General features: G+C 38.2%; 1 protein-coding gene across 6 annotated transcripts in view; it reads left to right on the forward strand.

Annotated features, from left to right (window-relative positions):
• Positions 1-23,486, forward strand: part of maptb (microtubule-associated protein tau b) — a 57,993-nt gene that overhangs the window by 11,804 nt on the left and 22,703 nt on the right. For 4 of the 6 annotated variants that reach the window (XM_051716363.1, XM_051716364.1, XM_051716366.1 and 1 more), the window contains 7 exons: positions 13,231-13,410; positions 15,055-15,153; positions 17,855-19,051; positions 20,837-20,871; positions 21,777-21,840; positions 22,386-22,436; positions 22,800-23,032. In XM_051716363.1, the coding sequence (XP_051572323.1) occupies positions 13,248-13,410; positions 15,055-15,153; positions 17,855-19,051; positions 20,837-20,871; positions 21,777-21,840; positions 22,386-22,436; positions 22,800-23,032 (1,842 nt within the window). In that variant the 5' untranslated portion in view covers positions 13,231-13,247. The remainder of the gene's footprint in view (positions 1-13,230; positions 13,411-15,054; positions 15,154-17,854; positions 19,052-20,836; positions 20,872-21,776; positions 21,841-22,385; positions 22,437-22,799; positions 23,033-23,486) is intronic. The other 2 variants (XM_051716365.1, XM_051716367.1) reach the window with 2 other exon arrangements.

Here is a 23,486-nt window from a genome sequence, read left to right on the forward strand (position 1 = left end):
ATCTGCCACCCCAGCATAAGTATCCAAATATATTAAATATAAATGTAAGTATATTATAGTGGATGTTGACATTGTGTAGGAGTTTATTCATGTCGAACTGCCTAAACTCTCACCGAATGCACAAATGACTACAGACCTATTGATTGATTACAGCAGTGGCCAATCACAGCATCGACCAATCGCCTACCTACTATTGCAGCGCGTGTACAGTGGTTGGACTCTCGTGGGTTGATGAGCTTATTTACATTCACTGAATGATTATTAGATACATTTCTGTCAGTTATGGGTTGTGATGGGTGAGAGATGTCCTCACCACTTTCTGAAATAGCTTTCGTCAGGTATGTGTATAATCCAGATGAAACATCTCCAGTTTTTGAGTTGGAGTTTCTTTTTCATGAGTGTGTGTTTTGACTGGTGATCCGGCACTGGAATGTGTTATTTTGAATGTTATGATAAGTGTTCATTTCGGCTGTTATATGTGCCATTAAGTGTCAGCAGTTTTTCCACAGCTCGCGCTCTTTTCCGTGTCCCCAATTGTGATAGTCTTCTCGGCCGTATTGTTTGTGTATGTAGAGTGTGTGTGTGTGTGTGTTGTCTTTTTCTCTTTCTCTCCCTCTCTCTTAATTGCTCTCAGGTGTGGGTTAACCAGGTGCTGATTGTTGATGGGGCTCACCAGTGCGTAGTGTGTTTCCTCCCTATATAAACTGAGTATTCTAGGAGTGTAACAGTTCTCGGTAAAAAAACGAACCGTACGATTCGCCACCCACAGTTTAGGAAGCATTGGTACCGCAGTCGGTTCACCTCAAGTTTAATGACGCATCTGGAGCACAAGTTTTGGTCAAGAAAACAAAGTATCAAACAGACAGGCACAGTTACAACCTCCGCTAATGCACCTGAATGGATCTATAGATGGATACGCAACGCTTGTGTTTCACGTGGGTCGACTTGATGACATCACTGTTCTGCAAGTGTTGTGTGTAGTTAAAATGGCAAGAGGAGAAAACAAGCTGCTGATAGAGAAGCCCCCCGCGTTTCTCCTTTCTGGGAACATGTTCTTTTTGCAGTCAATTACAACAGTGATGGTCAAAAGAGGGCTCTGTTTGCAGACATCGCTCGACACGAGTGCCGTATACTGTAATACATGTCAACAATGTGCATGACGGTTTATTTAAAACGTGCATGCAAGTTCTTCCTGTTTCCTTGCGCGGCTGTAATCTATCGTGAGTGTCAATAATGCGCTTTGATAATGGCATTAAACCTGTTGATGTATAATTTGTCAACATTATGAACAATTTTGAACAGCACACTATATAGTAAATGTGAAGTCATTTAAGCAAAGTAAAGTCAGACCCATGGGTGGGGTCAATGAGCATTAACAGGTTTTAAGATGCCATTATAGTAATACATTGATACATGATTAATCTTTTACGCTGACATCACCCAGGGAAAGAGCCGCAGGTGAGCCGAAACTGCACACACTCCCTTCAATTTTAAGCAGATACTCCATGCTAATTCGGACAGACATGAAACAATAACTAAAGCGCTTGGGGTGTTCATGTGGGATTTCCACGTATTATTAAAATACTTCAGCAGCATCCTTCTCGTATGCATTTTAATAGCAAGGCTATTCCTTTTATAGTGATGTACAGCTTCCGAATAATGAATGTATGTTGAAATTAGGGCTGCAACTAATGATTATTTTGATAATCGATTAATCGGACGATTCTTTTTTGATTAATCGGATAAAAAGATAACAATTTTTCAATTAGATTTTTAGTGTTTATTATAACTAAATAAAACCCTAAATCAGGGTATTTATGTGTAAAATGTACTTTAAAAAGTGCAAAAGCCACATATTGAGTTTTACTAATATAATCTTTAATTTTGACATTTTAAACCTTAAATAAACACAAAAGTTTGTCCACAGTTTTAAGCAGCAAAACATTAATTTTCCAAAATATAAATATTCAAAAACAAAGCCACAAATTGAGTTTTAAAAATATAATCCTCACATTATAAAAAATAAAACACACACAAAAAAAATCCATTTTTAAACAGTAAAACTTCTTTAAATATCCAAAATATAAATAAGCAAAACAAAACAAAATATTGAGTTGTACTCATATAAACTTCACATTATGAAATTAGGACACAAACATATTTGTAATAAAATATTAAGCAGCAGAATTTGTTGAAATATCTAAATTATAAACAAACAAACAACAAATGTTACTGTTTGATACAGCGGTATCTCTTCCTCACTGCTGCCTCCAGACTCAAGTAGTGAGTCAAGCAAAGATGTTGAAGGTTCAGCTGCTGTTCTTATGGCTGAGGTGGTCATTTGTTGCTGCTGCACCATCTCCCTTCTTGCTGCAAGTGCTTCAGTTTGCACTTTAGCTTGCAAAGTTGTAATTTGCTCAGAATTTTCAGTCTTCTGAACCTTGGGTCCAGAGCAGAGGAGAGAATCACAGGATTATCTACCTGATCAAAGAGTGTTTACTTCCATCTGTTTTGAAGCTGCTCAACTGCTGTAGCTTGGAAGGACTTCACCGAAGCTGAATTGAAGGCAGCACCTTCAGTGGACTTCAACAGCCCTTTCACAAGTGGAGGCAATGAAGAGACTGTTATATATTCCTGCCTGCTCATAAAAACAGTGACACATTCAAAAGGCTTAAGAGCAGTGGAAAGCTCTTCAAGCGGACTCCACTGGTCTGGTTTCAAGTCAAGATAGCGTTAGCCTCTGTGAGTGATGGATGGGTCAGATAGAGTTGCAGTTACAGGCCACCTCTGTTCAATCAGTCTGTTATTCATATAGAATGTACTGTTCCATCTTGTACTTACATCCTGAACAAGCTTGTGCTCAGGTGTGCCCATTTGTTTCTGTTTGTCTTTCAGCTTGCTGCAGGCTTGCTCACGTTTTTTGAATGCTCCACAAGCCATCTTGCAGCTCCAACAGCTCTTTCAATGCCTGTGTTCTTTAATGCAGCATTAATCACCAACTGCAAGGTGTGGCCAGTGCAGTATATACTGGTCCACCCATGTTTCTCCTCCAGTAATTTTGCAGCAGCCACAATGTTAGCACCATTGTCATGTACAATGGCACTAATCTTCTCGGAAGGGATTTTAAACTTGACTGCTACTTCTTCCAACCACTCTGCAATGTTGGTTGAGGTATGTCTGTCTTCGAGTGGCATGGTGGTAAGGCAGACAGATGTCATCTTCCAGTCATTCCCAATGTAATGGCATGTAATGCCAAGGTAAGCTTCAGTGGAAACACTTGTCCATATATCAGTAGTTAAAGCCATTCTGCTGTTGGTGGTGTTTATAGTACTCTTAATTTTTTTGGAATGCCTCCTGGTACTTCCTCTCCATCAATTTTGTGAAGTGGGTCCTTGAGGGAAGAATGTATCCTGGGTTGAGTATGCTGACCATTTTTTTGAATCCTTCATCTTCCACCATTGACATTGACCGCATGTCAGTTACCAACATATTCAGGATGGCATCTGTTACAATGGGTGCTTGTTGAGGAGTGCATGGGGGTTTTCTCCTCTGAACAAATTCACTCATGGTGAGCTATTTCTTTCTGAAATAAAAAGACAGCATTTGAGTATGCAAGAAGCAATTTATAAATCAATATCTGCATTGTTTTTAATGATAATTGCTGATGGCAATTTGACAACCATGATTAATATAAAAAAATCAAAACAATATATAATTAATACAACATATTATGTTTTAACATAATTTTTGTCACATTTTTTTACACAGACATGTGCAGATGTGAAGATATAAACCAAAAACATCTCAAATATATAATTCATTTAATTTTGAATAATAATTAAAGGATATACAGTACTGTGCAAAAGTCTTAGGCACATAAGATGTTTCACACAAACATTTGTCTTAAGATGTTTTTTTATACCTTCAGCTTTAGTGTGTCAATAGGAAATATACATTTTAGACTCCCAAACATTACTTTTACAAATAGAAAAGATTAGAATAGAAGAACAGGGAGCCCTGCAACAGATGTCATGGCCCCCACAGACCCTGCCACTGAACATTGAGTCAGTCTGGGATTACATGAAGAGACAAAAGCAATTAAGACAGCCAAAATAGATAGAAGAACTTTGGTGAATTCTCCAAGAAGCTTGGAACATCCTATCTGCCAACAACCAAGAAAAACTGTGTCCAGGTGTACCTTGGAGAATTGGTGCTGTTTTGAAGGCAAATGTGGTCACACTTAATATTGATTTAGCTTTTTTTTAATGTTTAATGGACTTTGTATGACATTAATTGATAAATGAAAACTATTTATGGCATTATTTTTGAAGACATCCTCACTATGAAACATGTTTCACAAGTGCCTAAAACTTTTGCACAGTACTGTATAGATAAATTAAATATAGAAAGACTGAAAACAAGCATGTAAATGTAGTAGAGCCACAGTAGATCGCGTTTGAAAAATAGATAAAAGTTAATTGTAGTAGACAAATGCTATAAAAAGAGAATGGAACGGAGAAATGTAGCAAGGTAACAGGCTTGATTAAAAGGACAGGAAAAATTATGCATTAGTGCACAAGTGCATAAGCATTCGCTGAAACCACTACAGTGACTAAAAAAAAACATAATCTTTTACTTCTGCTGTTATTAACTGCCTTAAGATTTAGTGCTTCACTTTGTTCACACCGTTTTAATTTACCTATTTCTGTGGTAGCGCTATTTTAATCCATCGCTATGTTGCGAGCGAGCTGATTGCGCAACCTGATGCTCGAGACAAAATAGATCTAGTGTGACTGTCCCAAAGTTAGTAAACAAAGCTTTTTACACAATAGCATTGAATTAAACTATACTATACCATTTTCACATCTTCATATAATGAGGATATACACAGTTTTTGCTTAACGTGCTGTTGTTTCACCTTCATCCGTGACACCAACGTGTTTTCTTTTCATGTGCTCGTGCATCACTGTGGTACTTCAAAAGCTCAGTTTTGCATAACTTGCAGGTTACCACCTTCTTTGCTGCATTTAATGTAAAATGCTCCCATGCCTTAGATGACTCGGGGCGCACACTTTTTTCTGCCGCCTGTTGATCTGTAGTCTGCCATTTCACGTGTGACTGTGTTTTCATGAAAGTGACGTCATCAGTAAACGCTCCCCGTGATGTGAGCAGACCAACTAATCGATAATGACATTCATTGACAACGATTTTCATAATTCATTTTCATAATCGATTATTATCGATTTTATCGATTATTTGTTGCAGCCCTAGTTAAGATTAATTTGAAGTGCACTTTATGTTGATGCATGTAGCGTATTAGCAGGGTTGGGGAGTAACGGAATACATGTAACGGGATTACGTATTTAAAATACAAAATATAAGTAACTGTATTCAACTACAGTTACAATTTAAATCATTGGTAATTAGAATACAGTTATATTCAAAAATATTTTGATTACTGAAGAGATTACTTTGCATTTTATTGTCATTTGTTTCATTTAATATTTAGTCCTTTCAGATGGAAAACATTTATACATATAAATGATGCGATCCAAAGTGCATATGAACAGCGGTGAAACACTTTCTTATGATGTGTTACATTCATACGAGCAGACAGAGAAGTAAGTTTGAAGTAAGTTTGGAGCACAAGAAATAGAAATAAACCTTGTGTAAGTTGTCAGCTTTACGCTAAGCTAAAATACTATTTCTAGCCATTTTACATGCACGTTACCAGACACGATCATATTTTTTTATCAAGAAAATTCACGTTAGATCTTAATTAGATATTAGGGCAAAAATCGTATACTTGATGATAATTTTTGTATTGTTTTCCTGTAAAAATATCTAAAAATCCTCAAAACAAGATCATTTTGAACACTTCATAAGATATTTAGGTTTTTCAGAGAATGTATTTTTAACATGTGTATTTTGTCTTACTGTACTGGCAGAGTTTTTTTAGTCAAAACAAGTGAAAAAATATACCAGTGCTGAAGAAGTAATCCAAAGTATTTAGAATACATTACTGACCTTGAGTAATCTAATGGATTATGTTACAAATTACATTTTACAGCATGTATTCTGTAGTGGAATACATTTCAAAAGTAACACTCCCAACCCTGCGTATTAGTGCAGGTATTAATTTAAAATGTTGATTAAGTAATTAGAGACATTTGTTTTAGTAAACAAAAATTAACCTTGGTTTTACTAGAGTAATATTGTAGTAACTATGACTGCTCTCATCATGGTTTTCTGAATAGAAATCATGGTTTTGATACAATTAACCATGGTTTTATAACAGTAATACTGTAGTTTCTATATAATAACCATGATTTTACTTTATATTGTAACATGACAGTAACCATGTTTATATTGTGGTTACTATGATTTTACTACAAATGGCATGGTTAAACTATGGTTACTGTTGTAAAACAATGATTGTTATTTAAGGGCAAACCTGTTGAAGTGTTTATCAAATAGATTATTCTTTGGATTTGGCAGTAATATTTGTTTTTTCTGAACAAAGCAAATACCGAACCATACCGAAATGGTCACAGTAAAACCGTGATCTGAACCATGAGAAATTGGAACCGTTACGCCCCTAGAGTGTTCTATGGCTGGGTTGTGTGATGGGAGACTGGTGTTTGAGCTGTGTCATTTCGTTCCCAGGTGCTCAGCCACATATTGACTTTTATTCCAGGTTCCCGCTGCTGGTGCGGAGTGTTTGTGGTCGTCGCTGTCTGAACTTCGGAGGTCGCTGTTTTTCATACACAGAACTGTCAATAAATGTGTCTGTGTTTCTGCTACTCTCATCTCCCTGCATCTTTTATTGCATTTTGCTTTTAAAGTGTAATACCCATCCACAGACATACAGATGCATTTTTGATTTATTAAAATAAAAAGTTATATTTAGGTGAATTAGAATCCAAAACCTCTAAAAACTAAAGGCAAAAAGTAATCACTATATCAATCAGTCATGTTCTTAATCAAAGTGCTAATCTATCTATTTATCTACTGACTAACAAAATCCCCAGACTGATAGTGGCAGATTATGTGAAATATTTATTTGAGTGTTTAATCGGTCATTAAGAATGACTGTTGATCGAAACAGGTAATTTAAAAGAATCTTATACAGTGCATAACATAATTAATATTTATGAGTTTTGCAGCACTGCCCCCACTGTACAATTTTCCTTACAGTTTATTTTTATTTAGGCCTAACTTTTTGTTAATGTTCGCTTTCAAATGGATTATTCCAGCTATCACAAAAGTGATAAGCCTAAGGGAATTTATTAGCAGAATAACATGGGATATGCATGCACTCTCCATCCATGGGTGCACTTTACTATGTGGTTCCGGTGGAAATGCAGTTGTATCGCAAATTCATAGACATTTGTCATTTGAAAGTGACTCCAATTAATGAACTAGTACTTGTTGCAATGATGCTTTGTACCTTAATCCATAAGAACTACGCATGGGCACTTGCTTTGGTGTTGCCACCCCTCAGTCTGCATGCCACCCCATAAAAAAATTTATAGATCTGCCCCGTCTAGAAAAACTAGGTACGCAGACTGTCCACGCTTAACTGTGCTGATGACGAAATTTGCATCACGCAGTGTGCGAGATGTACTAATACACAGAAAACTGAAGTATATTTTGGCCTTAACACTCAAGTTTTCATCAGAGATGTTATTAAAACATTATTAAAACTCACTCATACTCGCAAGCTGCAAAACTAGTCTAATAGTTTTTAGGAAATGTAATTGTTGAATAAAAAGCACATTTAAAGCATTGCAATATTCTACGACAATATATTGTGAATATTCAATATATCGCCCAGCCCTTGTGGAGGGTTGTGCTGTTTTGTTGCATTAGTGTACTGCGTATCTCTCCCTTTCTGTTCACCCTTCCTCTTTCTTCCAATCTCCATTCCCTTTCATCCTCTCTTTTTTGCCCTCTCATTCTCTCCCTGCTTTCTGCAGTTATGTGTTTTGAATATTGATGAGGTGAGAGTAGCCTTTCTCTGGCTGCTGACCAAATCACATTACAGTTGTCTGTCCCACCCCTGCCCCCTTTAGTCAAGGCCACTCCTCAGCCAGCTCAGCCACATGTCGATGGTCGACCTGTGTTGTCTTCTAAGAGCCCTCCTCATTCTTTAGTCTCCCCTTTATTAAACCAACTTTACCATTCATTTCATTCCAGCTTTGCTCTTTTTGCTCTGTGCCAAACCCTTAACACAGAAAAGACAAAGAGAGAGAGAGAGAGAGATCCATCATCAGACAGAATGGTGGAGGGTTCTTAAAGGGGAGGTGACATTCTCCCAGCACTGTCTAGTGCTCCGTTTCCCAATAACGATCGATCTTAATGGTTAAGAGCATTTTCTACGAGCAATTTTACGAACGTTCGTTATTTTTTACGTGTGTTTCCCAAAACTGCACTTAAAATGAACGTGTGAGAATGCGCTTTAAGTGCTACTTAAGAGAGTCTCTGTCCGTGTGACAGTGCTGAAATGTGACCTTATAGTGCTGTTCGTTATTATAACTTCATTATATTTGTGCATAACTTTACAATTTGTAATTTACCTCACTAAAATGTGTTTTAAAACATTTTCTTAAATATTCAACCTAAACAATTGCATATTTACATATTGTTTTTATAATAATTTTGTGCAGAACAAACTTTTTCTTTTACATGATCTGCATCCATAATCAGGTGTGCATTTATAATATTTATGTAACAGTTCAAGGATGGGCAAGGAGGAGGCGGGAACCGGCTGAACAGTAAACAAAGTTTTAATGTCAAATTTAACTTAAAACAAACATAAACAAACACAGACACACATGCAACGTGGCCGTGTGTATCTCTCTCTCTCTCTCTCTCAAACTGGTGCCTCTCCTTTTTTCGTCTCCCATTTATCTCGCTCTCCCGCTGATCAGCTGATTCAGCGCCGGCTGTGCTTCATCACGGCCCAGCCACGCCCTCCTTTTCATCACAATTTCATTTTCACAAAATCCTCTCAATATAAAAGCTTCCAGGATTAGGACAGTGAGGGCCTGTGTATAATTCTGCTAATTACAAGCACTCATTGAATATTATGAGGTACAGAGCACAAAATAAGGAGACGTTTGGAAGATGCGCTTTAGGGATCTTCACCAATAAAGCGGAGGTCTGCTCTTTACTCCCAAAAGTGATAACGGTGACAGGAATGCTGCAGGTGTGGTGCTACACAACATGAAGTGCTGGTGAGAGAGCCTTTGGCTGTCAGAGAGGAAGAGGAGATGAGGATAAAAGCATCTGCCAAATGAATAAATGTAAATGTAGGATGATGAGCAAATATATATGCGGACGATTTACATGCACGGCAGCAAGTTAATGACTTATTTCTTCTCTTTCTAATGTTAATTTCTACAATTGTCTGCATCAATAATGCCACCACTTTGTTGTTACCAACTAGTCCAACTAGTCTACACAAATAATTACAGTTGAAGTCAGAAGTTTACATACACTTAGGCTGAAGTCATTAAAACTCATTTTTTTAACCACTCACAGATTTCATATTAGCAAACTATAGTTTTGGCAAGTCTTTTAGGACATCTACTTTGTGCATGGCACAAGTAAAGTTTCCAACAGTTGTTTACAGACAGATTGTTTCACTTTTAATTGACTATATCACAATTCCAGTGGGTCAGAAGTTTACATACACTTAAATTAACTGTGCCTTTAAGCAGGCATGTGCAGAACGACTAATTTCACTGTCATTTAAACGTAATTTTGAAGTCGACTTGTCTAAAAAGAAATCAAACTTCAGAAAACAGTAAAAAAAATGTTTATGCTACTCATTTAAAATATTTAATCTATTCCAAATTTGACAATAAATTACTTTGAAAAGGGGCATTTATCTGCAACATGCTTGCCTTGCATTATGATCATTGTACATTATATATAGAACATGACACGCATTCACTGAATCAGCGTTAGCGAATATTTAACAGGCATATTTATTGAAAACAATTGAATGAATAGTGCAGCACCAATAGAGCAACCCAGCCTGTTCTAAGCAGAATTCACCAAGTAAAAGTTACTTAACATATTAAAACAGTCAGTACATTGTTGAAAATAATTAACAGGTATACTTAGCCAAATCCACAAGAGAGAAAAAAATGCGCTGAAAAGTTGTGCGTATTTCACAACGTGCGGTCGTGCATTAGCAATTGATCTAATATGACAGCTGTTCTGTAAAGAACGTTAATCAATAACAGTTATGATGTAAAAAAAAGTAGCTATAGGATAGAAAAAAATAGGCCTGTGATGTAGCCTAAAATAAACCTAATGTATTCTAAACATGACGTGCACACAGAATAAAAGAAAAAAATCATCACTTCTGAATGAAACACACCCATATGTCATTTATATGTTACAGGGCACGCAAAGCACTGCAAACCTCTTATAATAATACAGACATTGGCTTTTCTTACCCAAAGAGATGCACTAAGGTGCAGTAACCCATACACGTTGCTAGAAATCACAACGTGATAAAGTAATGAATGTCACGCGAATACGGGACGCTTGAGCATTTGAGCGTTTCATCACAGGACGCGGGTCCTCGTCTCACCGTCTGACCTTTTTATGATTTAATACAGGACACAAAGCAATACGGGATGTTTCGCTCTCTGCTAAAATACAGAACCCCAAGATAAAAGTCATAATTTCGGCCAAAATACAGGACGTCCCCACTAAAACGGGCAGCAACAACACTTGCAGCAACAAACATTGCATTTGCCACCTCTCCCATTTTTAAGCCATTGTCTGTGAAGAATGTTCATATCTGGATATGAAAAGCATAATCAATGGTAAAACATCCATCACTAAAATCTCATGCATGGTGAATAAACACAAGTTTTCTACATTACCATGATAACTAATGTGGACGTGATAGCAAAAGCAACTGTAGTCTGAACAGATATGGCCACATATAACTTGCAGTTTGAACAGTCACTCAAAAAAATCGGATTTGAGGAAAAATCTGATTTTTTTTTCTGCAGTGTGATCAAAACCTAAAACTTTTAACCCCTCTCCTCCAACCATCTGGCTTTATCCTGGTAGGTATGGTCCACTTTTCACGATCCAGTCAATTCCCAAAGGATACAATCAAGTACCTTCTACATTTTTTTCTTGTTGAATATCCTATTTCACTTGAAAAAATATCAGATTATGAAAGTGATTGTGAATGCCGTTTCATGTTGACTTTAAAGGAATTGTAAAGTTTTTTTCATAACTATGCTCTCATGAAATGCTGGTTTGCTCTCATTTGGTGCTAGTCTCGCAGATGGAGCAAAACCATACTGTCCCCAATAAAAATTGCGCTTAGCTGTTGAAGCTGCTGAACCTGCATGGTCTTTAAGATGAAGCTGGTTTGACCAAGGAAGTCTTGCTGGCTGGTAGGGACACCAGCATACCAGCATCCTAAAAACATATACTTTAATCAGCTTGGCTGGTCTTTCCAGCTGTGTTATCCTTTATGGTTTCTATTTTTTTGAGCAGTTCAGCTGTTGCTCCCCAGTTTGTGTTTTATGACAAACATTTTTGGTAAATAAATCATTACCTGATAATGTAGTGATGGTTGCTGCTGCTTATCTAGTTCTGGACTGACTGTGTGTGCAGATGGTTTCTGAGCACTGTTTACTAATATCACAGCTCACTCTGAATAATGAATGAGGGGCCTGATGAATTCATGCCTGCAGGAATCAGTCTTAAATTTGCACCACCCATGCCTAAGGGAAACCCTGGCCTCTGAGAGTTTACAATAGAAGGTGAAGGAGGCTCCTTGGGGGTTTTTAGAACAGTGCTCCCCCAAACAAATCCTCAGTGCATTTGTGCAATCATGATATCAAGGAAAACACAGCCTCCAGGCACAAAGCTTAAAAGGCCATTTTAGCTCTGAACTAAAGCTCCTGGCCTGTGCCAGGACATAAATGTTCAGTCACACTCCACAAGCCACCAGACCAAGCATGAACTCCAAAGCTTTCACTGTACCTTCCTGCTTGTCACTGCTGACTTTGAGGATGATGTAATTGACAAATGTAAACCCATCCCTGCAACTTTAGCACTATTTTCAGCTCCACAGCACTTCTTGCCTAAAACAACTTCTTTTCATTATGACCCTCACATCCAGATTACCTTGCTCTGTGGAGTAATACTCATGGCTCATCAACAGAAATAAACTTTATAGCATACTTCATGGCATCTTTGCACGTGAAGACTATCAAATCCATTTAGACTTTAATGGAATTCAGTTAGATGGATAAGAGTTTGTCATTCCACACTTTTTTGTCTAGGGTGTAGATGTTCTAATAGCTCTGCTGGGACTGCATAGATACTGGTTTGGCTTAATCTTCCATGCTGAAATGAACAGTTTATGGGACCAGCATAAGCGATGTGGGATGCTGTTGTCCAAACCAAGCTTTTTAACTAGCCTAGCCAGCAAGACTTCCATTGTCAGCCAGCTTCACTACATTGACCTTGCTGGTCTGCCGAGGCAAGTTTTGCTGGTGAACAACATGGTTAGGCTGGTCCAGCTAGACCAACACCAAATCAGCATAAACCAACATGGACCAGAATGGATTCTCATTAAGAACAATAAGCAAACTGCAAATAGTAACACACACGTTCTTGCCAAAGCACATCAAAGACCAACAACAACGAGTAAAAGGACAGGACATAGCCTACTGTTTGCTGGGTGTGCGTTAAGTGAAAAGGAAATCCAAATGTCATCAATCCTTCAAGTCTTACCATTTAACAACTTCATGTAATATCTAGTCCTCTTGCTCTTTATTGGCTGTAAGAATCTGGTCCCTTCTCTGCATGGCAGAGAGAGGTGGACTCAAATTGGCTTTGTGTCAGCCACTTATTGGTTTTCCTCATGGATGAAGACCATGCACTCACACTGTCATCGATCTTATTCCAACACACCAAATAGCTTCACCAGAAGCAGTTTTTTTAGACAGAGTTCTCCAACCACTTCCTACCTTCCCGCTGTTTCCTTTCCTTGTGTGTGATGCATTTTGGATGCATTTAGGTTTGTTTAATGTGGAAATGCATGGCCTTCATTTTGAATGGTGACATTCAATCAGCATGCATTACATAAAACTGAATTTAATGCCGCAAGTCTATGTATTGCAGTCTGATAATACTTAAAGGTTCCTTCTGTTTTTTTTTTGTTTTTTTTCTGTACAGACAGAAATCATCTCAAAATGGATCATCAGGACCACATTAATTCTGGACAGGTGGGTGACTCTCAGCACTCTCCTGGGAACAACATTGCATCTGGTGTAGCTGACATCAATGCTGTCCATCAACTGGACTTGAAGAACGGGACAGGAGCACATATGGGATATGGGGGTGGTCCAGTAAAAGGTTAGTTATTGTACTGTTGTAAGGAGCTGATAAAGATGGCAAACCCATTTTCCCCCACAACTCATGACAGTGTGTTTCTCGCTGATGTCTCTTCTCTCATACTGAGAAACCTGACACATATGCTGACATTAACAGCACTTAGCCATGTGTCCTTTTCAGACATCTGTGAACGTTTTCATTCATCCAGGTAATTGCAAAATGTCTTGCTGAATTTAATTGTAGGACTCTTTTTCATTAGTTGAAGGCAAACTCTAAAAATCTTAAACCAGGCTAATCCAATCTTCTATGATTTAAGATGCACTCCAAGCCTAACCTGCTGACAAGTGTCATAACCAGACTGGGAAACCAGCTAAGACCCAGCAAACCATCTTAGGCTGACTTTAAGCTGTCCAACGGGGATAAAGATGGCAATTATAATTGTGTGTAAAACCTGTCTTATGTAGGACACGAATCCAGGGTATCAGTACGGCAGCTGTGGCACATGAAACCAAGCATACTTTAACATCTTGGAGGTGCCCTCAACTTTGAGTGAGCCTGTCCTCTTCACGTGACGCCGTAGGTTGTTCTTTTGTCTTAACAGTTTTTTTATTTTATTTTTATTTGCTTGCTATTTATAAAGCGACCTAGAGTTTGTAGAAAGGCGCTATATAAAATAAACTTATTATTATTATTATTATTATTATTGTAACATTCACCACCATTGGCTTAGCCCCACCCAGGAGTTCCTTGGCCACTACAAAATGTCCTTTTTTAAATATATGTTTTATGCTGGAAGATATTGCTGCATAATATTATTTCTAGGTTTATTTCTCGTGCTTTGCCCTGGATTCGTGCCCATGTCTTTCTGTTAAGGTTGGCATTTGGTTAAAATAGGCAAAATCACAATTTCCATCATTATTGAGGCAATTTTAACAATGATTGTGAGTCAGTGGGTAGCATTCAAATTCCAGGGAATCACCACCATCAGATAACCATTGAAGGAATTTGGATAAATGGTGATATGTCTTCAACAGATGGAAAATGATTGGGAGTTAAATTGCTTATGAATAACTTCTACAAGACATTCTGTCCTCACTTGCATTGTGTGTTCACTTTAGTTATGGTCTATGTTGGGAACAAATATAATTGTTCATCGACCAGTTTTTTATATTTTTTGATGGATGGATGGATGAGGCTCAGATATGTGGAAATTCTGTAGATCCTAGTTTACAACAAAATTATTATTTGCCTTACCTGCTTTGGATTGTTCTGGCACAAATGACAACCTTTCAGCAAGCCGCAGGCTCCCTCTCAGAGCACAGCAGAAGCCTTCTTATCAACCAGCAACCTTAAATTTCAGACAGGGAACACTCAACAGTGTTGGCAGAAGTCAATGAAGCAGAATGTCTCAGAAATTACAAATTCGGTAGATTTCTGAGTATGTATTTTGCTGATAGCCAGTTTGAAAAACAGTGCAGCACTGGCTTGCCCATTTAGAAATGACATTTTGGCAATTATAGTTCTACAAGTGTAAGTAACACCAGTGTAGCGATGTAAAACACAAGGATATAGGCTCCTCTTTAAATATCGTGTTTGCACTGTTTGCTTTTTGATCCACCTCTAGTTCTTTGCTGTCCAAACTAAAAGTTGACCACTCTTTCATAGAGAATACACATGAACAAATTCCAGAAGTGACCATCCAAAAGCCAGTTGTGGAGGACTCCGAACCCAAGTCTCCCTTCCTTGATAAAGATGTCCCATTGGGTATGGCCCTACAACTGTGCTTCTCTACCCTACAACATTGCTACCTTGCTGGACTGTACTGCCTGTTGCTAAGCATAATGGGGCAGTTTCCCCTGATTCCATAGCTCTTCATTATGCTGCTGATTCAACTTTCAGTTCGGCCTCAGCTTTGGTTTACTTTACTTCCCAAGAATGGAGTGATAAATACATAGTACTCTATATAGTACTATTTAGGTCAAATTTGGGTATAATGATCAGCGAATATTAATAAAGCAACAATTGGCATTTGCAGCTTACATAGGCTTTGAGAAGTGCATAGGTTTTTGTAATAAAAGCCAGCTTCTCATATTTTTGCTTTGACAGTGGACACATGAGAGTTCAAGAAGCAATTTGGAGTTTTTTAGCCCTTCATCATCCACACCTGCTGCTTTTCTGTTATTTTCTTAATGCTTGTTAAAGGGATAGTTCATCCAAAAATGAAAATTCTGTATCATTTACTCATACTTATGTTATTACAAACCCTTGTGAATTTCTTTATTTTATTTTAGGTAGAATAACAGCTTCAGTCACTGTTTACTTTCATTGTATGGAAAAAAGATGCAATGAAAGTCAATGGGAATTGAGACTAACATACTGCCTAATACCTTCTTTTGTGTTTGGCTTAGGAACTAGTGATAAATGTTGATAGAATTTCCATTTTTGGGCAAAATGTCCCTTTAAAACGAAAGGTGCATTAACCTTTTTTTTTTTTTTTTTTTCCAGAGAGTCCCGGAAACCATAAAAATGTATGCTTTGCTATAGATCGCAATAAGTTTCCATAAAGCATTGCTGATTACACGTGACAACAGTGACAATATTCCCAATAATAATTGACAAGCAGTATACCTGGAACCTCTCAGAACTGACCTTGCCATGTTCCTAGAAGCTTTTTGGAAACTTAGCAGTTACTTTTTCCCTGATGCTATGATAGCTTAATGTAAAACATTACTGAAAATATTCAGTGAAAGCTACATTCATGCCTTAAGGTTGTAAATTGCAGTTGCAACATGAAGTAGTATTCTGATGCAACATAGTGACTTATACTTTAAAGGTTTCATGGCCAGTAAAAACCCAGAATATTTGTCAAATAGCAGTACAGTAGGTCCACCCCACCCTTGCCTTTGCATAAGTGAATAATAGAAGTTCAGGGCAGGGCAAAGCTAAACTAAATAGTGGTGCTCAGAACATCCATTTGTCACTTTCATGGTCAATGAATTATTGAGTAAATAAGCGCTTGGATGGCTAATGGCATAGATAGATGAACCTGTTTGGTTCCGTGATCCTGACATAAAATGGGATATCTCACGTTTACGTTACAAATTATCCCATTCCAGGAAGTAACACTCAGATTAATGTTCAAATCACTTCATATGGATGCAAACAGGCAATCATTATCTCATGTCCTGATAGTTTTCAGATGCAATGTCTATATATCTGCCTATCTAGTCATAAATAATAATACTCTCCCTAGTGATGAGGTATGATTTGCAATCTTTCTAGTAATGAAACCAATTGGGCAAATTGAAATTTATTTGATCCCAATGCTGCAGTTAATGTTCTCTGTATCCCATTTTTTTTTTTTTTTTTGCCTTGCTTCCATGTGATCACACAAATTGTTTGACAAGCAGCTGCAGGAGTTGTGGGTTCACCCCCTCATCCATCTGCAATTTTAGAATTGAGAAGATCAAAAAGAGCACATATATTGGGCTCATTACCTACCACAAGTTTTCATTTGCAGTTCTTTCATTAGTGCTTACGCATACATGCAACCATAAAATATGAAACCTCAATGGGAAACCAAAGAATATTTAATATTCATTAACAGGAGCACCCAAAGATGGTCATGAAAATACAGTATGTAATCTAAACAATAACCCCTTCTATATTCTTTTTAATTAATTATGTTTAAATTGGCTCTATCGAATGCATCACTGAATCTGAGAAATGTTCAGTCACTGCTATTTGCTAAGAATAATGGATGTTTCAACTGTAGCAAGAATTGAATGCATTGAAAGTGCTTTAAATGCATTCACAGTACAATGCAAAACATTTGCTATACTGTACCTCCTGTGCATTACATGATACTTGCAAATGGACAATGCACCAATTCATTGCTTCACTGTCCATTTTGCTACCAGTCATCAATGCTAAACACACTGAAGCTTACAGTGATGTTGTGGGTCTGTTGGGTCATTGTGGATATTGTGGTCTAACTGGGCATTAGTATTGTTTTTATTTATGGTTTTACTTATGATTTTTTTTTTTTTTTTTTTTTTTTTTGTAGCTTGTAATTGAATGAGTGAAAAGGCACTTTTATAAGCAATAATCCCAGGACTCCTCGACCCTACTGTATTGACCCTTTATTTTGCCTCTGTAGTTCTCCATGTTTCAGTACAATTTAGTTGTAGTCTGTTGCTTGCTAATTTAGATTAGCAAACATGGCTTATTGTAAAAGTGCCTTTAACTCCAAATTCTGAAAAAAGGATTGTTTTACATTTGTCACAAAAAGAGAACCTTGTCTTATGTGTTCCTTGGCTCCTTATGTCGTTCTGTGCTTTTGGTTCCTTGATTCCTTTTCTTTATCTGCTTCTAATGTTGATTGTGGAGAGAGGGTGGTTGAGTGTTGTTAATTCTGCAGTATTGTCTGTGGCTGTTCATATAATTCTGCCTTCCACATCGTCAGAAGAGTTAACACCAGGAAGTCCCTGTCCGCCAGAGAGTGGCCGGAGCAGTGCAGCATCACTGGATGGTGAGGGAGAGAGGGAAAATGGGGAAAAGGAGAAGTCTGTCAGCCCCCACCAGTCACCCATGTCCCCACATGGACTTCCAACAACCCTTGCCGTTGGGTTGGGTTCAGGGATCACAGGCTTTGAAAGCCAGATGAAGGGGAGTCCTTCAGATAAGATATCTGACCATCACAGTCCCAATGGACTTCAGGATGAAAAAGAGGAGAATGAAATAGAGAAGTCTGAGAGCAAATTTTCTTGTTCTCCCAATTTAAAAGAGGCTTCCAGGAGTCCCATCAACATGGTTGAACAGGGGGAAGAGCAAGAAGAAGAGGAAGGAGAAGAAGTTGGTGATAAAGTAGAGGAAGAAACAGGAATTTCCTTGGTACGCAGTTCTCTTGCTCCAGACTCAACACACCAGAAAGATGGTAGCACTGATTGCCAATTTGAAGCCCCTACTCATCTTCCCATGACACCAGAGGAAGCTAAACAACGTGGCCTGTCCTTTGACTACACAGAACCTCAGGATCCTTGTCAGCAGGTTGCCCCTGCAGGCTGGGAGTGCAGCTCTGACAAAACACCACCAGAAAGCAGGAGCCCCGACTCCTGCAGGGCAGATCCAGGCTCACCCCTCTCTCCCAGTGCTGCTGCCGACCCCACCCAAGAGTCATCATCCCTCACAGACTTCCAAACTGATGCTCGGGAGGAAGAAGAGGAATCTGAGGTACCAGAACAAGAGCAGGAAGAGGATGAGACCAGAATTCCACCATTTTCCCAAGCAGAAGTAGCACCCAAGGTGGTGCATGAGGCAGAAGCCAAGTCAGAGGAATCTGAAGAACCTAAAGAAGCAAAAAAGTTCAAGGAGGAGAAGCCAGAGAAGTACTTGGAGACAAGCGATGATGATCTTATCGATGTGGAGAAGGTAGTGCAAAATGTCCAGTCTGTTGCCAAACCAGAATCTGTTGATGCCATAGCTAAGGTTGCTCCAAGCAAAGACGCTTCTGTCAAAGAAGCGTCTGCCAAAAAAACTAAGAAATCTATTGCTACAGTTGCTGCCACCCCTTCCCCCAAATCTTCTCCAAAACTTCAGAAAACTCCCTCTAAAGATGCTGCTCCGGCCAGAAAGGCAAACCTCCCAGGTGCCCTATCTAAAGGTCTGTTTTCCGTTCTGTTCTTCAGTCCCCTCACAGCTTCCTCTATCACAGATTTTTTTTATTTATCCTCCCTTTTTCTTTTCTTTTTTTTTTAAAGTAGAGCAATAGAATTACGCAGCTCCCTTTCAGAAAAACGCACACTACGACATGAATGTGTTCGGTTAAAGAAACGGGCTGCTTGTAGCAACAAAATCTCGCTCTCTCTCTCTTGATCTTTTTTGCCCTGTCTCTCCTCTTTCCCTCTCTGTGGTCAATGCTTTTTTTCTTGTGTCTGTGACTAACTCTGTACATTGATTGGCTGCTTTTGCTGGCACACTTTTTACCTGTCCTCTGTATTGCATGTGACCGGTGCATGTATGTTGAATATATCACTCACAAACCAGTATGTTACATTTGTTGGTCCACCCCTTTCCCAGACGTCAATTTTAATAAACATTTACAAACAACCAAGGGGACCCAAAGGCTCATGAAGATGGGGTTGACTATAACACATACTGAAAGGAGAAGGTCAACATTTGCTGCTGGGTTTGGGACAGAGCGTCCACTAAATGTCTCCCACAGCTGTTCAGACGTCTCCCACAAAAAGATCAGACACAACCAGCTCACAATTCACACACATGAAGTATGCACATAAATCAATTAACAGATCAATTCAGTCTTACATATGAACCTGTTTTTGACAATCAGACAGTATCATATTTGCAATTAACACTGTTGCATTAATTAACAGATTTGTTAAGGCCAAAGTATACTTCGGTTTTCCATGTGTGGGGACACCTCGCACAAATTGCACGCGATGCACATTTTGTCATAAGCCAAGTACGTGCGGACTGTCCATGTGCAGTCAAGTTTTTCTAGAAAATTGGACAGTCCGTGTCTGTGCACATCATCTGCACATGTGCCTTGAGTTGACTGTACTAAAGAGTATCACAAAGCAATCGTAGTCCGCGTGCGTCAAACACATGTGTACGGCCTCATGATCAAAAAAGTATACTTTGAAAGGCTGAAGCGCTCTATTGGGCATGAGACATAATGGCACGCGGAACAAAGAAGTATACCCTAGCCCTTAGATTGGACACAGAGGATATATTATATAAAGTAATCTTGCTTCAAGGCAGCCATTTGTGGCTCTGAAATCTAGCAATTTAAATTAATTCTGTAATGTTCTAGCTAATAACTTCCAGCTGCAGTGGGTTCTGCACCACTAGTGAAACCAAATGATATTGCAAAAATAACTGTTTTCAAACAGGTTTTCAAACACTCTCATTGTCTTGCATTGTTTGTATAAACAGTTCCCAAGCTCATGCCGTTGGTTGAGCCAGAAATTAACAGAGCAACAAATCAAAGTTGAAAGCACCGCAGTTTTTACATTCTTTGGGGAAATCAGCCCTTGAATGGCTTACTTATAGTTGTCTCTGCACATTAAGCTAGGATATGAGAAAGTAATGTAACAGATAAATTACACACTTTAGCTTTCAGCGTTAAGCTACTAGATAAAAAACAAAGCTGCAATTAAACAAGTTATTGCATAAATCATACAAAATCAAGGTCCAACATGAATTTCTGTTATACACATAAATGTTTGTTTCTGAATGTACATCATAAACAAACATAAAAAACTGAAATGCTGGAATAACTACTTCTGGGAACAGGACACTAAACATCACAGTTGGAAAATCACATTGAGCACTGATGCGCAAACACATCAACATCAATAACTTTCCCTCTTTAATTCAAGTAGATTCGCATCTTTACTGTTGCTTTCTTGCTCTTTCTTTCTTACAGCAAAAACTGGAGCAGGGGCAACTCCTGAAAAAAAGGTACAGCCATTATAACAGGTGATAGTGGGAATAAAACCAGTAGGACTGTAGCCAAATAAGTTAAAATGATTAACAACTAGGATAAGTCATTCTTTCATATATTTAGTTGTGTTTACACATACATTTCTTAATATTGCAAGAGTTGCAACAAAATTTTAATCTTTTTAGTTTAGATTTCCTTTTAGATTTTTGGTTTGTTTATACCTTATATATCATTACATTTCTTTCTGACTTCACTTTATTAGTTATTAACATTATTAGTTACTATTTTCTATTGTTTCCAATTGTTTTTCTATTGTTTTACATTTTTGTCTCTATTATCCTCTCAAACACATAAGATACCCACCACAACCACAAATGCTAATGCTAGACCCACTTCTGCCCCGCAAAGAGGGTCCACAGTCTCAGGCATCCCCAGCAAAAGCCCTCTGCCTCCTCCTCAACTTCATCTTGTCGTTTTAGCAGTCCAGGCTCTGTAATTTTATTCTATAAAAAGGCAAAACAGTGCAGGGGCCAGGAAGTCCAGGATCACGGTGAGTACTACTGCCCATCCGTAACCATTGGCCTTTAGACTTTAACATAAAAGCTGTCATCCTTTATGGAAAAGACTAATGTCAGTGGTCTTAGCTAAACAAGTGAAATCAAATTTCAGTAGGCTTGGTCATAGCCCCCCAAAATGAGCCCCCCATGAGATGTAACGCACCAGATACACTTCACAACATCAGAACCTATATTACCAGGGTAACAAAAGAAGCAAGTGAACTTGCATCTCAATTGATGATATTTTGAGTCTATAACTTACTAAATGAAACCGTGATATTATTATAACAATTCAGATTTTCAAAAAGAGCCTTCCACATAAACAATGTATTTACTGTTGGCTGACTTTGGTTGTCCATATTTAGGCTGGAGATGTCAAGACGAAGACAGCAGGTGCCAAACCCCAAGGAGTAGGTGTCAAAATCCCTGGTAAGTGGTTTTTAGTTTCCCCTTTAGTAATGTAAATCGATTGAAATGGCAAATTAATATTTAGACAATCTTTATAAATAATTGTTTAACAGTTAATTTCCTTTACAAACAAGTTTACAAGATAGTGAATTAAAGTGTCATTGTGCAGATCAAGATTGAACCAAGTACCTTTGGGAAATGTGGTCCTCACAATTTACAATGAACTGATCATTTTCATTGCACAAGTCTAGATTCACTCAAGTATTCAATATCTCTGCATTCAAATGAAAGTGCAACATTTATCTCCACAATTTAGGAAGGTAATAAAACTTGTAAGTTTTTATGGTTAAGTGCATTTGGATACCCAAGTTCACTGCATGCCAAACTGCAAAAACAAGCGCACCTTCCCAGCCCTACCACTGTGCACCACTTCAATAATCTTCAGGAAGTACACAATATCTGCCGACTAGAAAAGGGTTGTGAAAACCCAAGGGCATGATTCTCTCTTTATAGCTCCCTAAAAGTGTCTGATATTGTTCCACTTTGATGTGATTTGTGAAATACAGCTGCTTCACGGATGGAGCAGCGAAAGGCAGGACCAGGGTCCATTGAAAGAGGTAAAAATGCCTCTCTTGTGCAGGAGCCAATACTGTAATAATTTGACGGTAAAATATTGGAAAAAAAATTCCAATATCAAAAATCTGCATTGTTGAAAAAAATAATAATAATAATTGCAGCAAGGAACTCAATGAATGCTGCTACTAATTAACATGATAAGAGGAGGAGGAGTAAGAACCTTTGCCTTAGGATCATTAAATAACAAATTATTAACAGAAGAGTAAAAACCAAATACATTTTTAAATTATTTCAAAATTAACAACTTTTTTGATTATATTAAAATGAATCAAAGATTTTCAAATTAATTAATTTTAAACTTAATTTTTTAAATATCTAGCTATTCTGTTGCTTTTCTTTCTCAGCTGACTCACCTAAAACTCCAGACCGTAGTGGATGCAGCAGCCCTGCCAGTCGGTCCTCCACACCTGGACAACAGGTGAAGAAAGTAGCCGTGGTGCGCACCCCACCCAAATCACCTGGCTCAGTGAGATCCCGCACCCCCATTGCCCCTGTTGCACCCCTGCCTGACCTGAAGAACGTCAAGTCCAAGATCGGCTCTACTGAGAACCTCAAATACCAGCCTGGAGGCGGGAAGGTAACTATGACACATGATAGACTTGTTTTAACCCTTTCATACGTACCATCACACATATGTGATGGTTAATAACTGGGACCCGCAGAGTAGCGTCACACATATGTTTTTCTGCAACAGCCAGTTACATTACTAGCTGCCAGATTCATATTGGCTTTTGCGTCGTCACAGGCTGCACTGCTCAAGCACCTGTAATTTATATTCGCTCAAACAGTTACTCATACAGTCTTTTAAACCACAGAATACGTTTATTTTATATACATACATCCAGCTCGTCACCAAAGTACCACAATAAAAAGTTTACAGCTCTTATACGCACAGTCAATACATCAAACACGATCTTCCTCCAATGCGTGCTGAAATGTTTGTTTACATTAGTAGCGGTTGTCATTCGTCAAACAAACAGCTACTCAAAGAGTCTTTTCAAGCACATAATAGGTTTATTTTATGTAACAAG

This window comes from Myxocyprinus asiaticus, chromosome 14 (genome assembly GCF_019703515.2).
Source record: "Myxocyprinus asiaticus isolate MX2 ecotype Aquarium Trade chromosome 14, UBuf_Myxa_2, whole genome shotgun sequence".
Lineage (NCBI taxonomy): Eukaryota > Metazoa > Chordata > Actinopteri > Cypriniformes > Catostomidae > Myxocyprinus > Myxocyprinus asiaticus.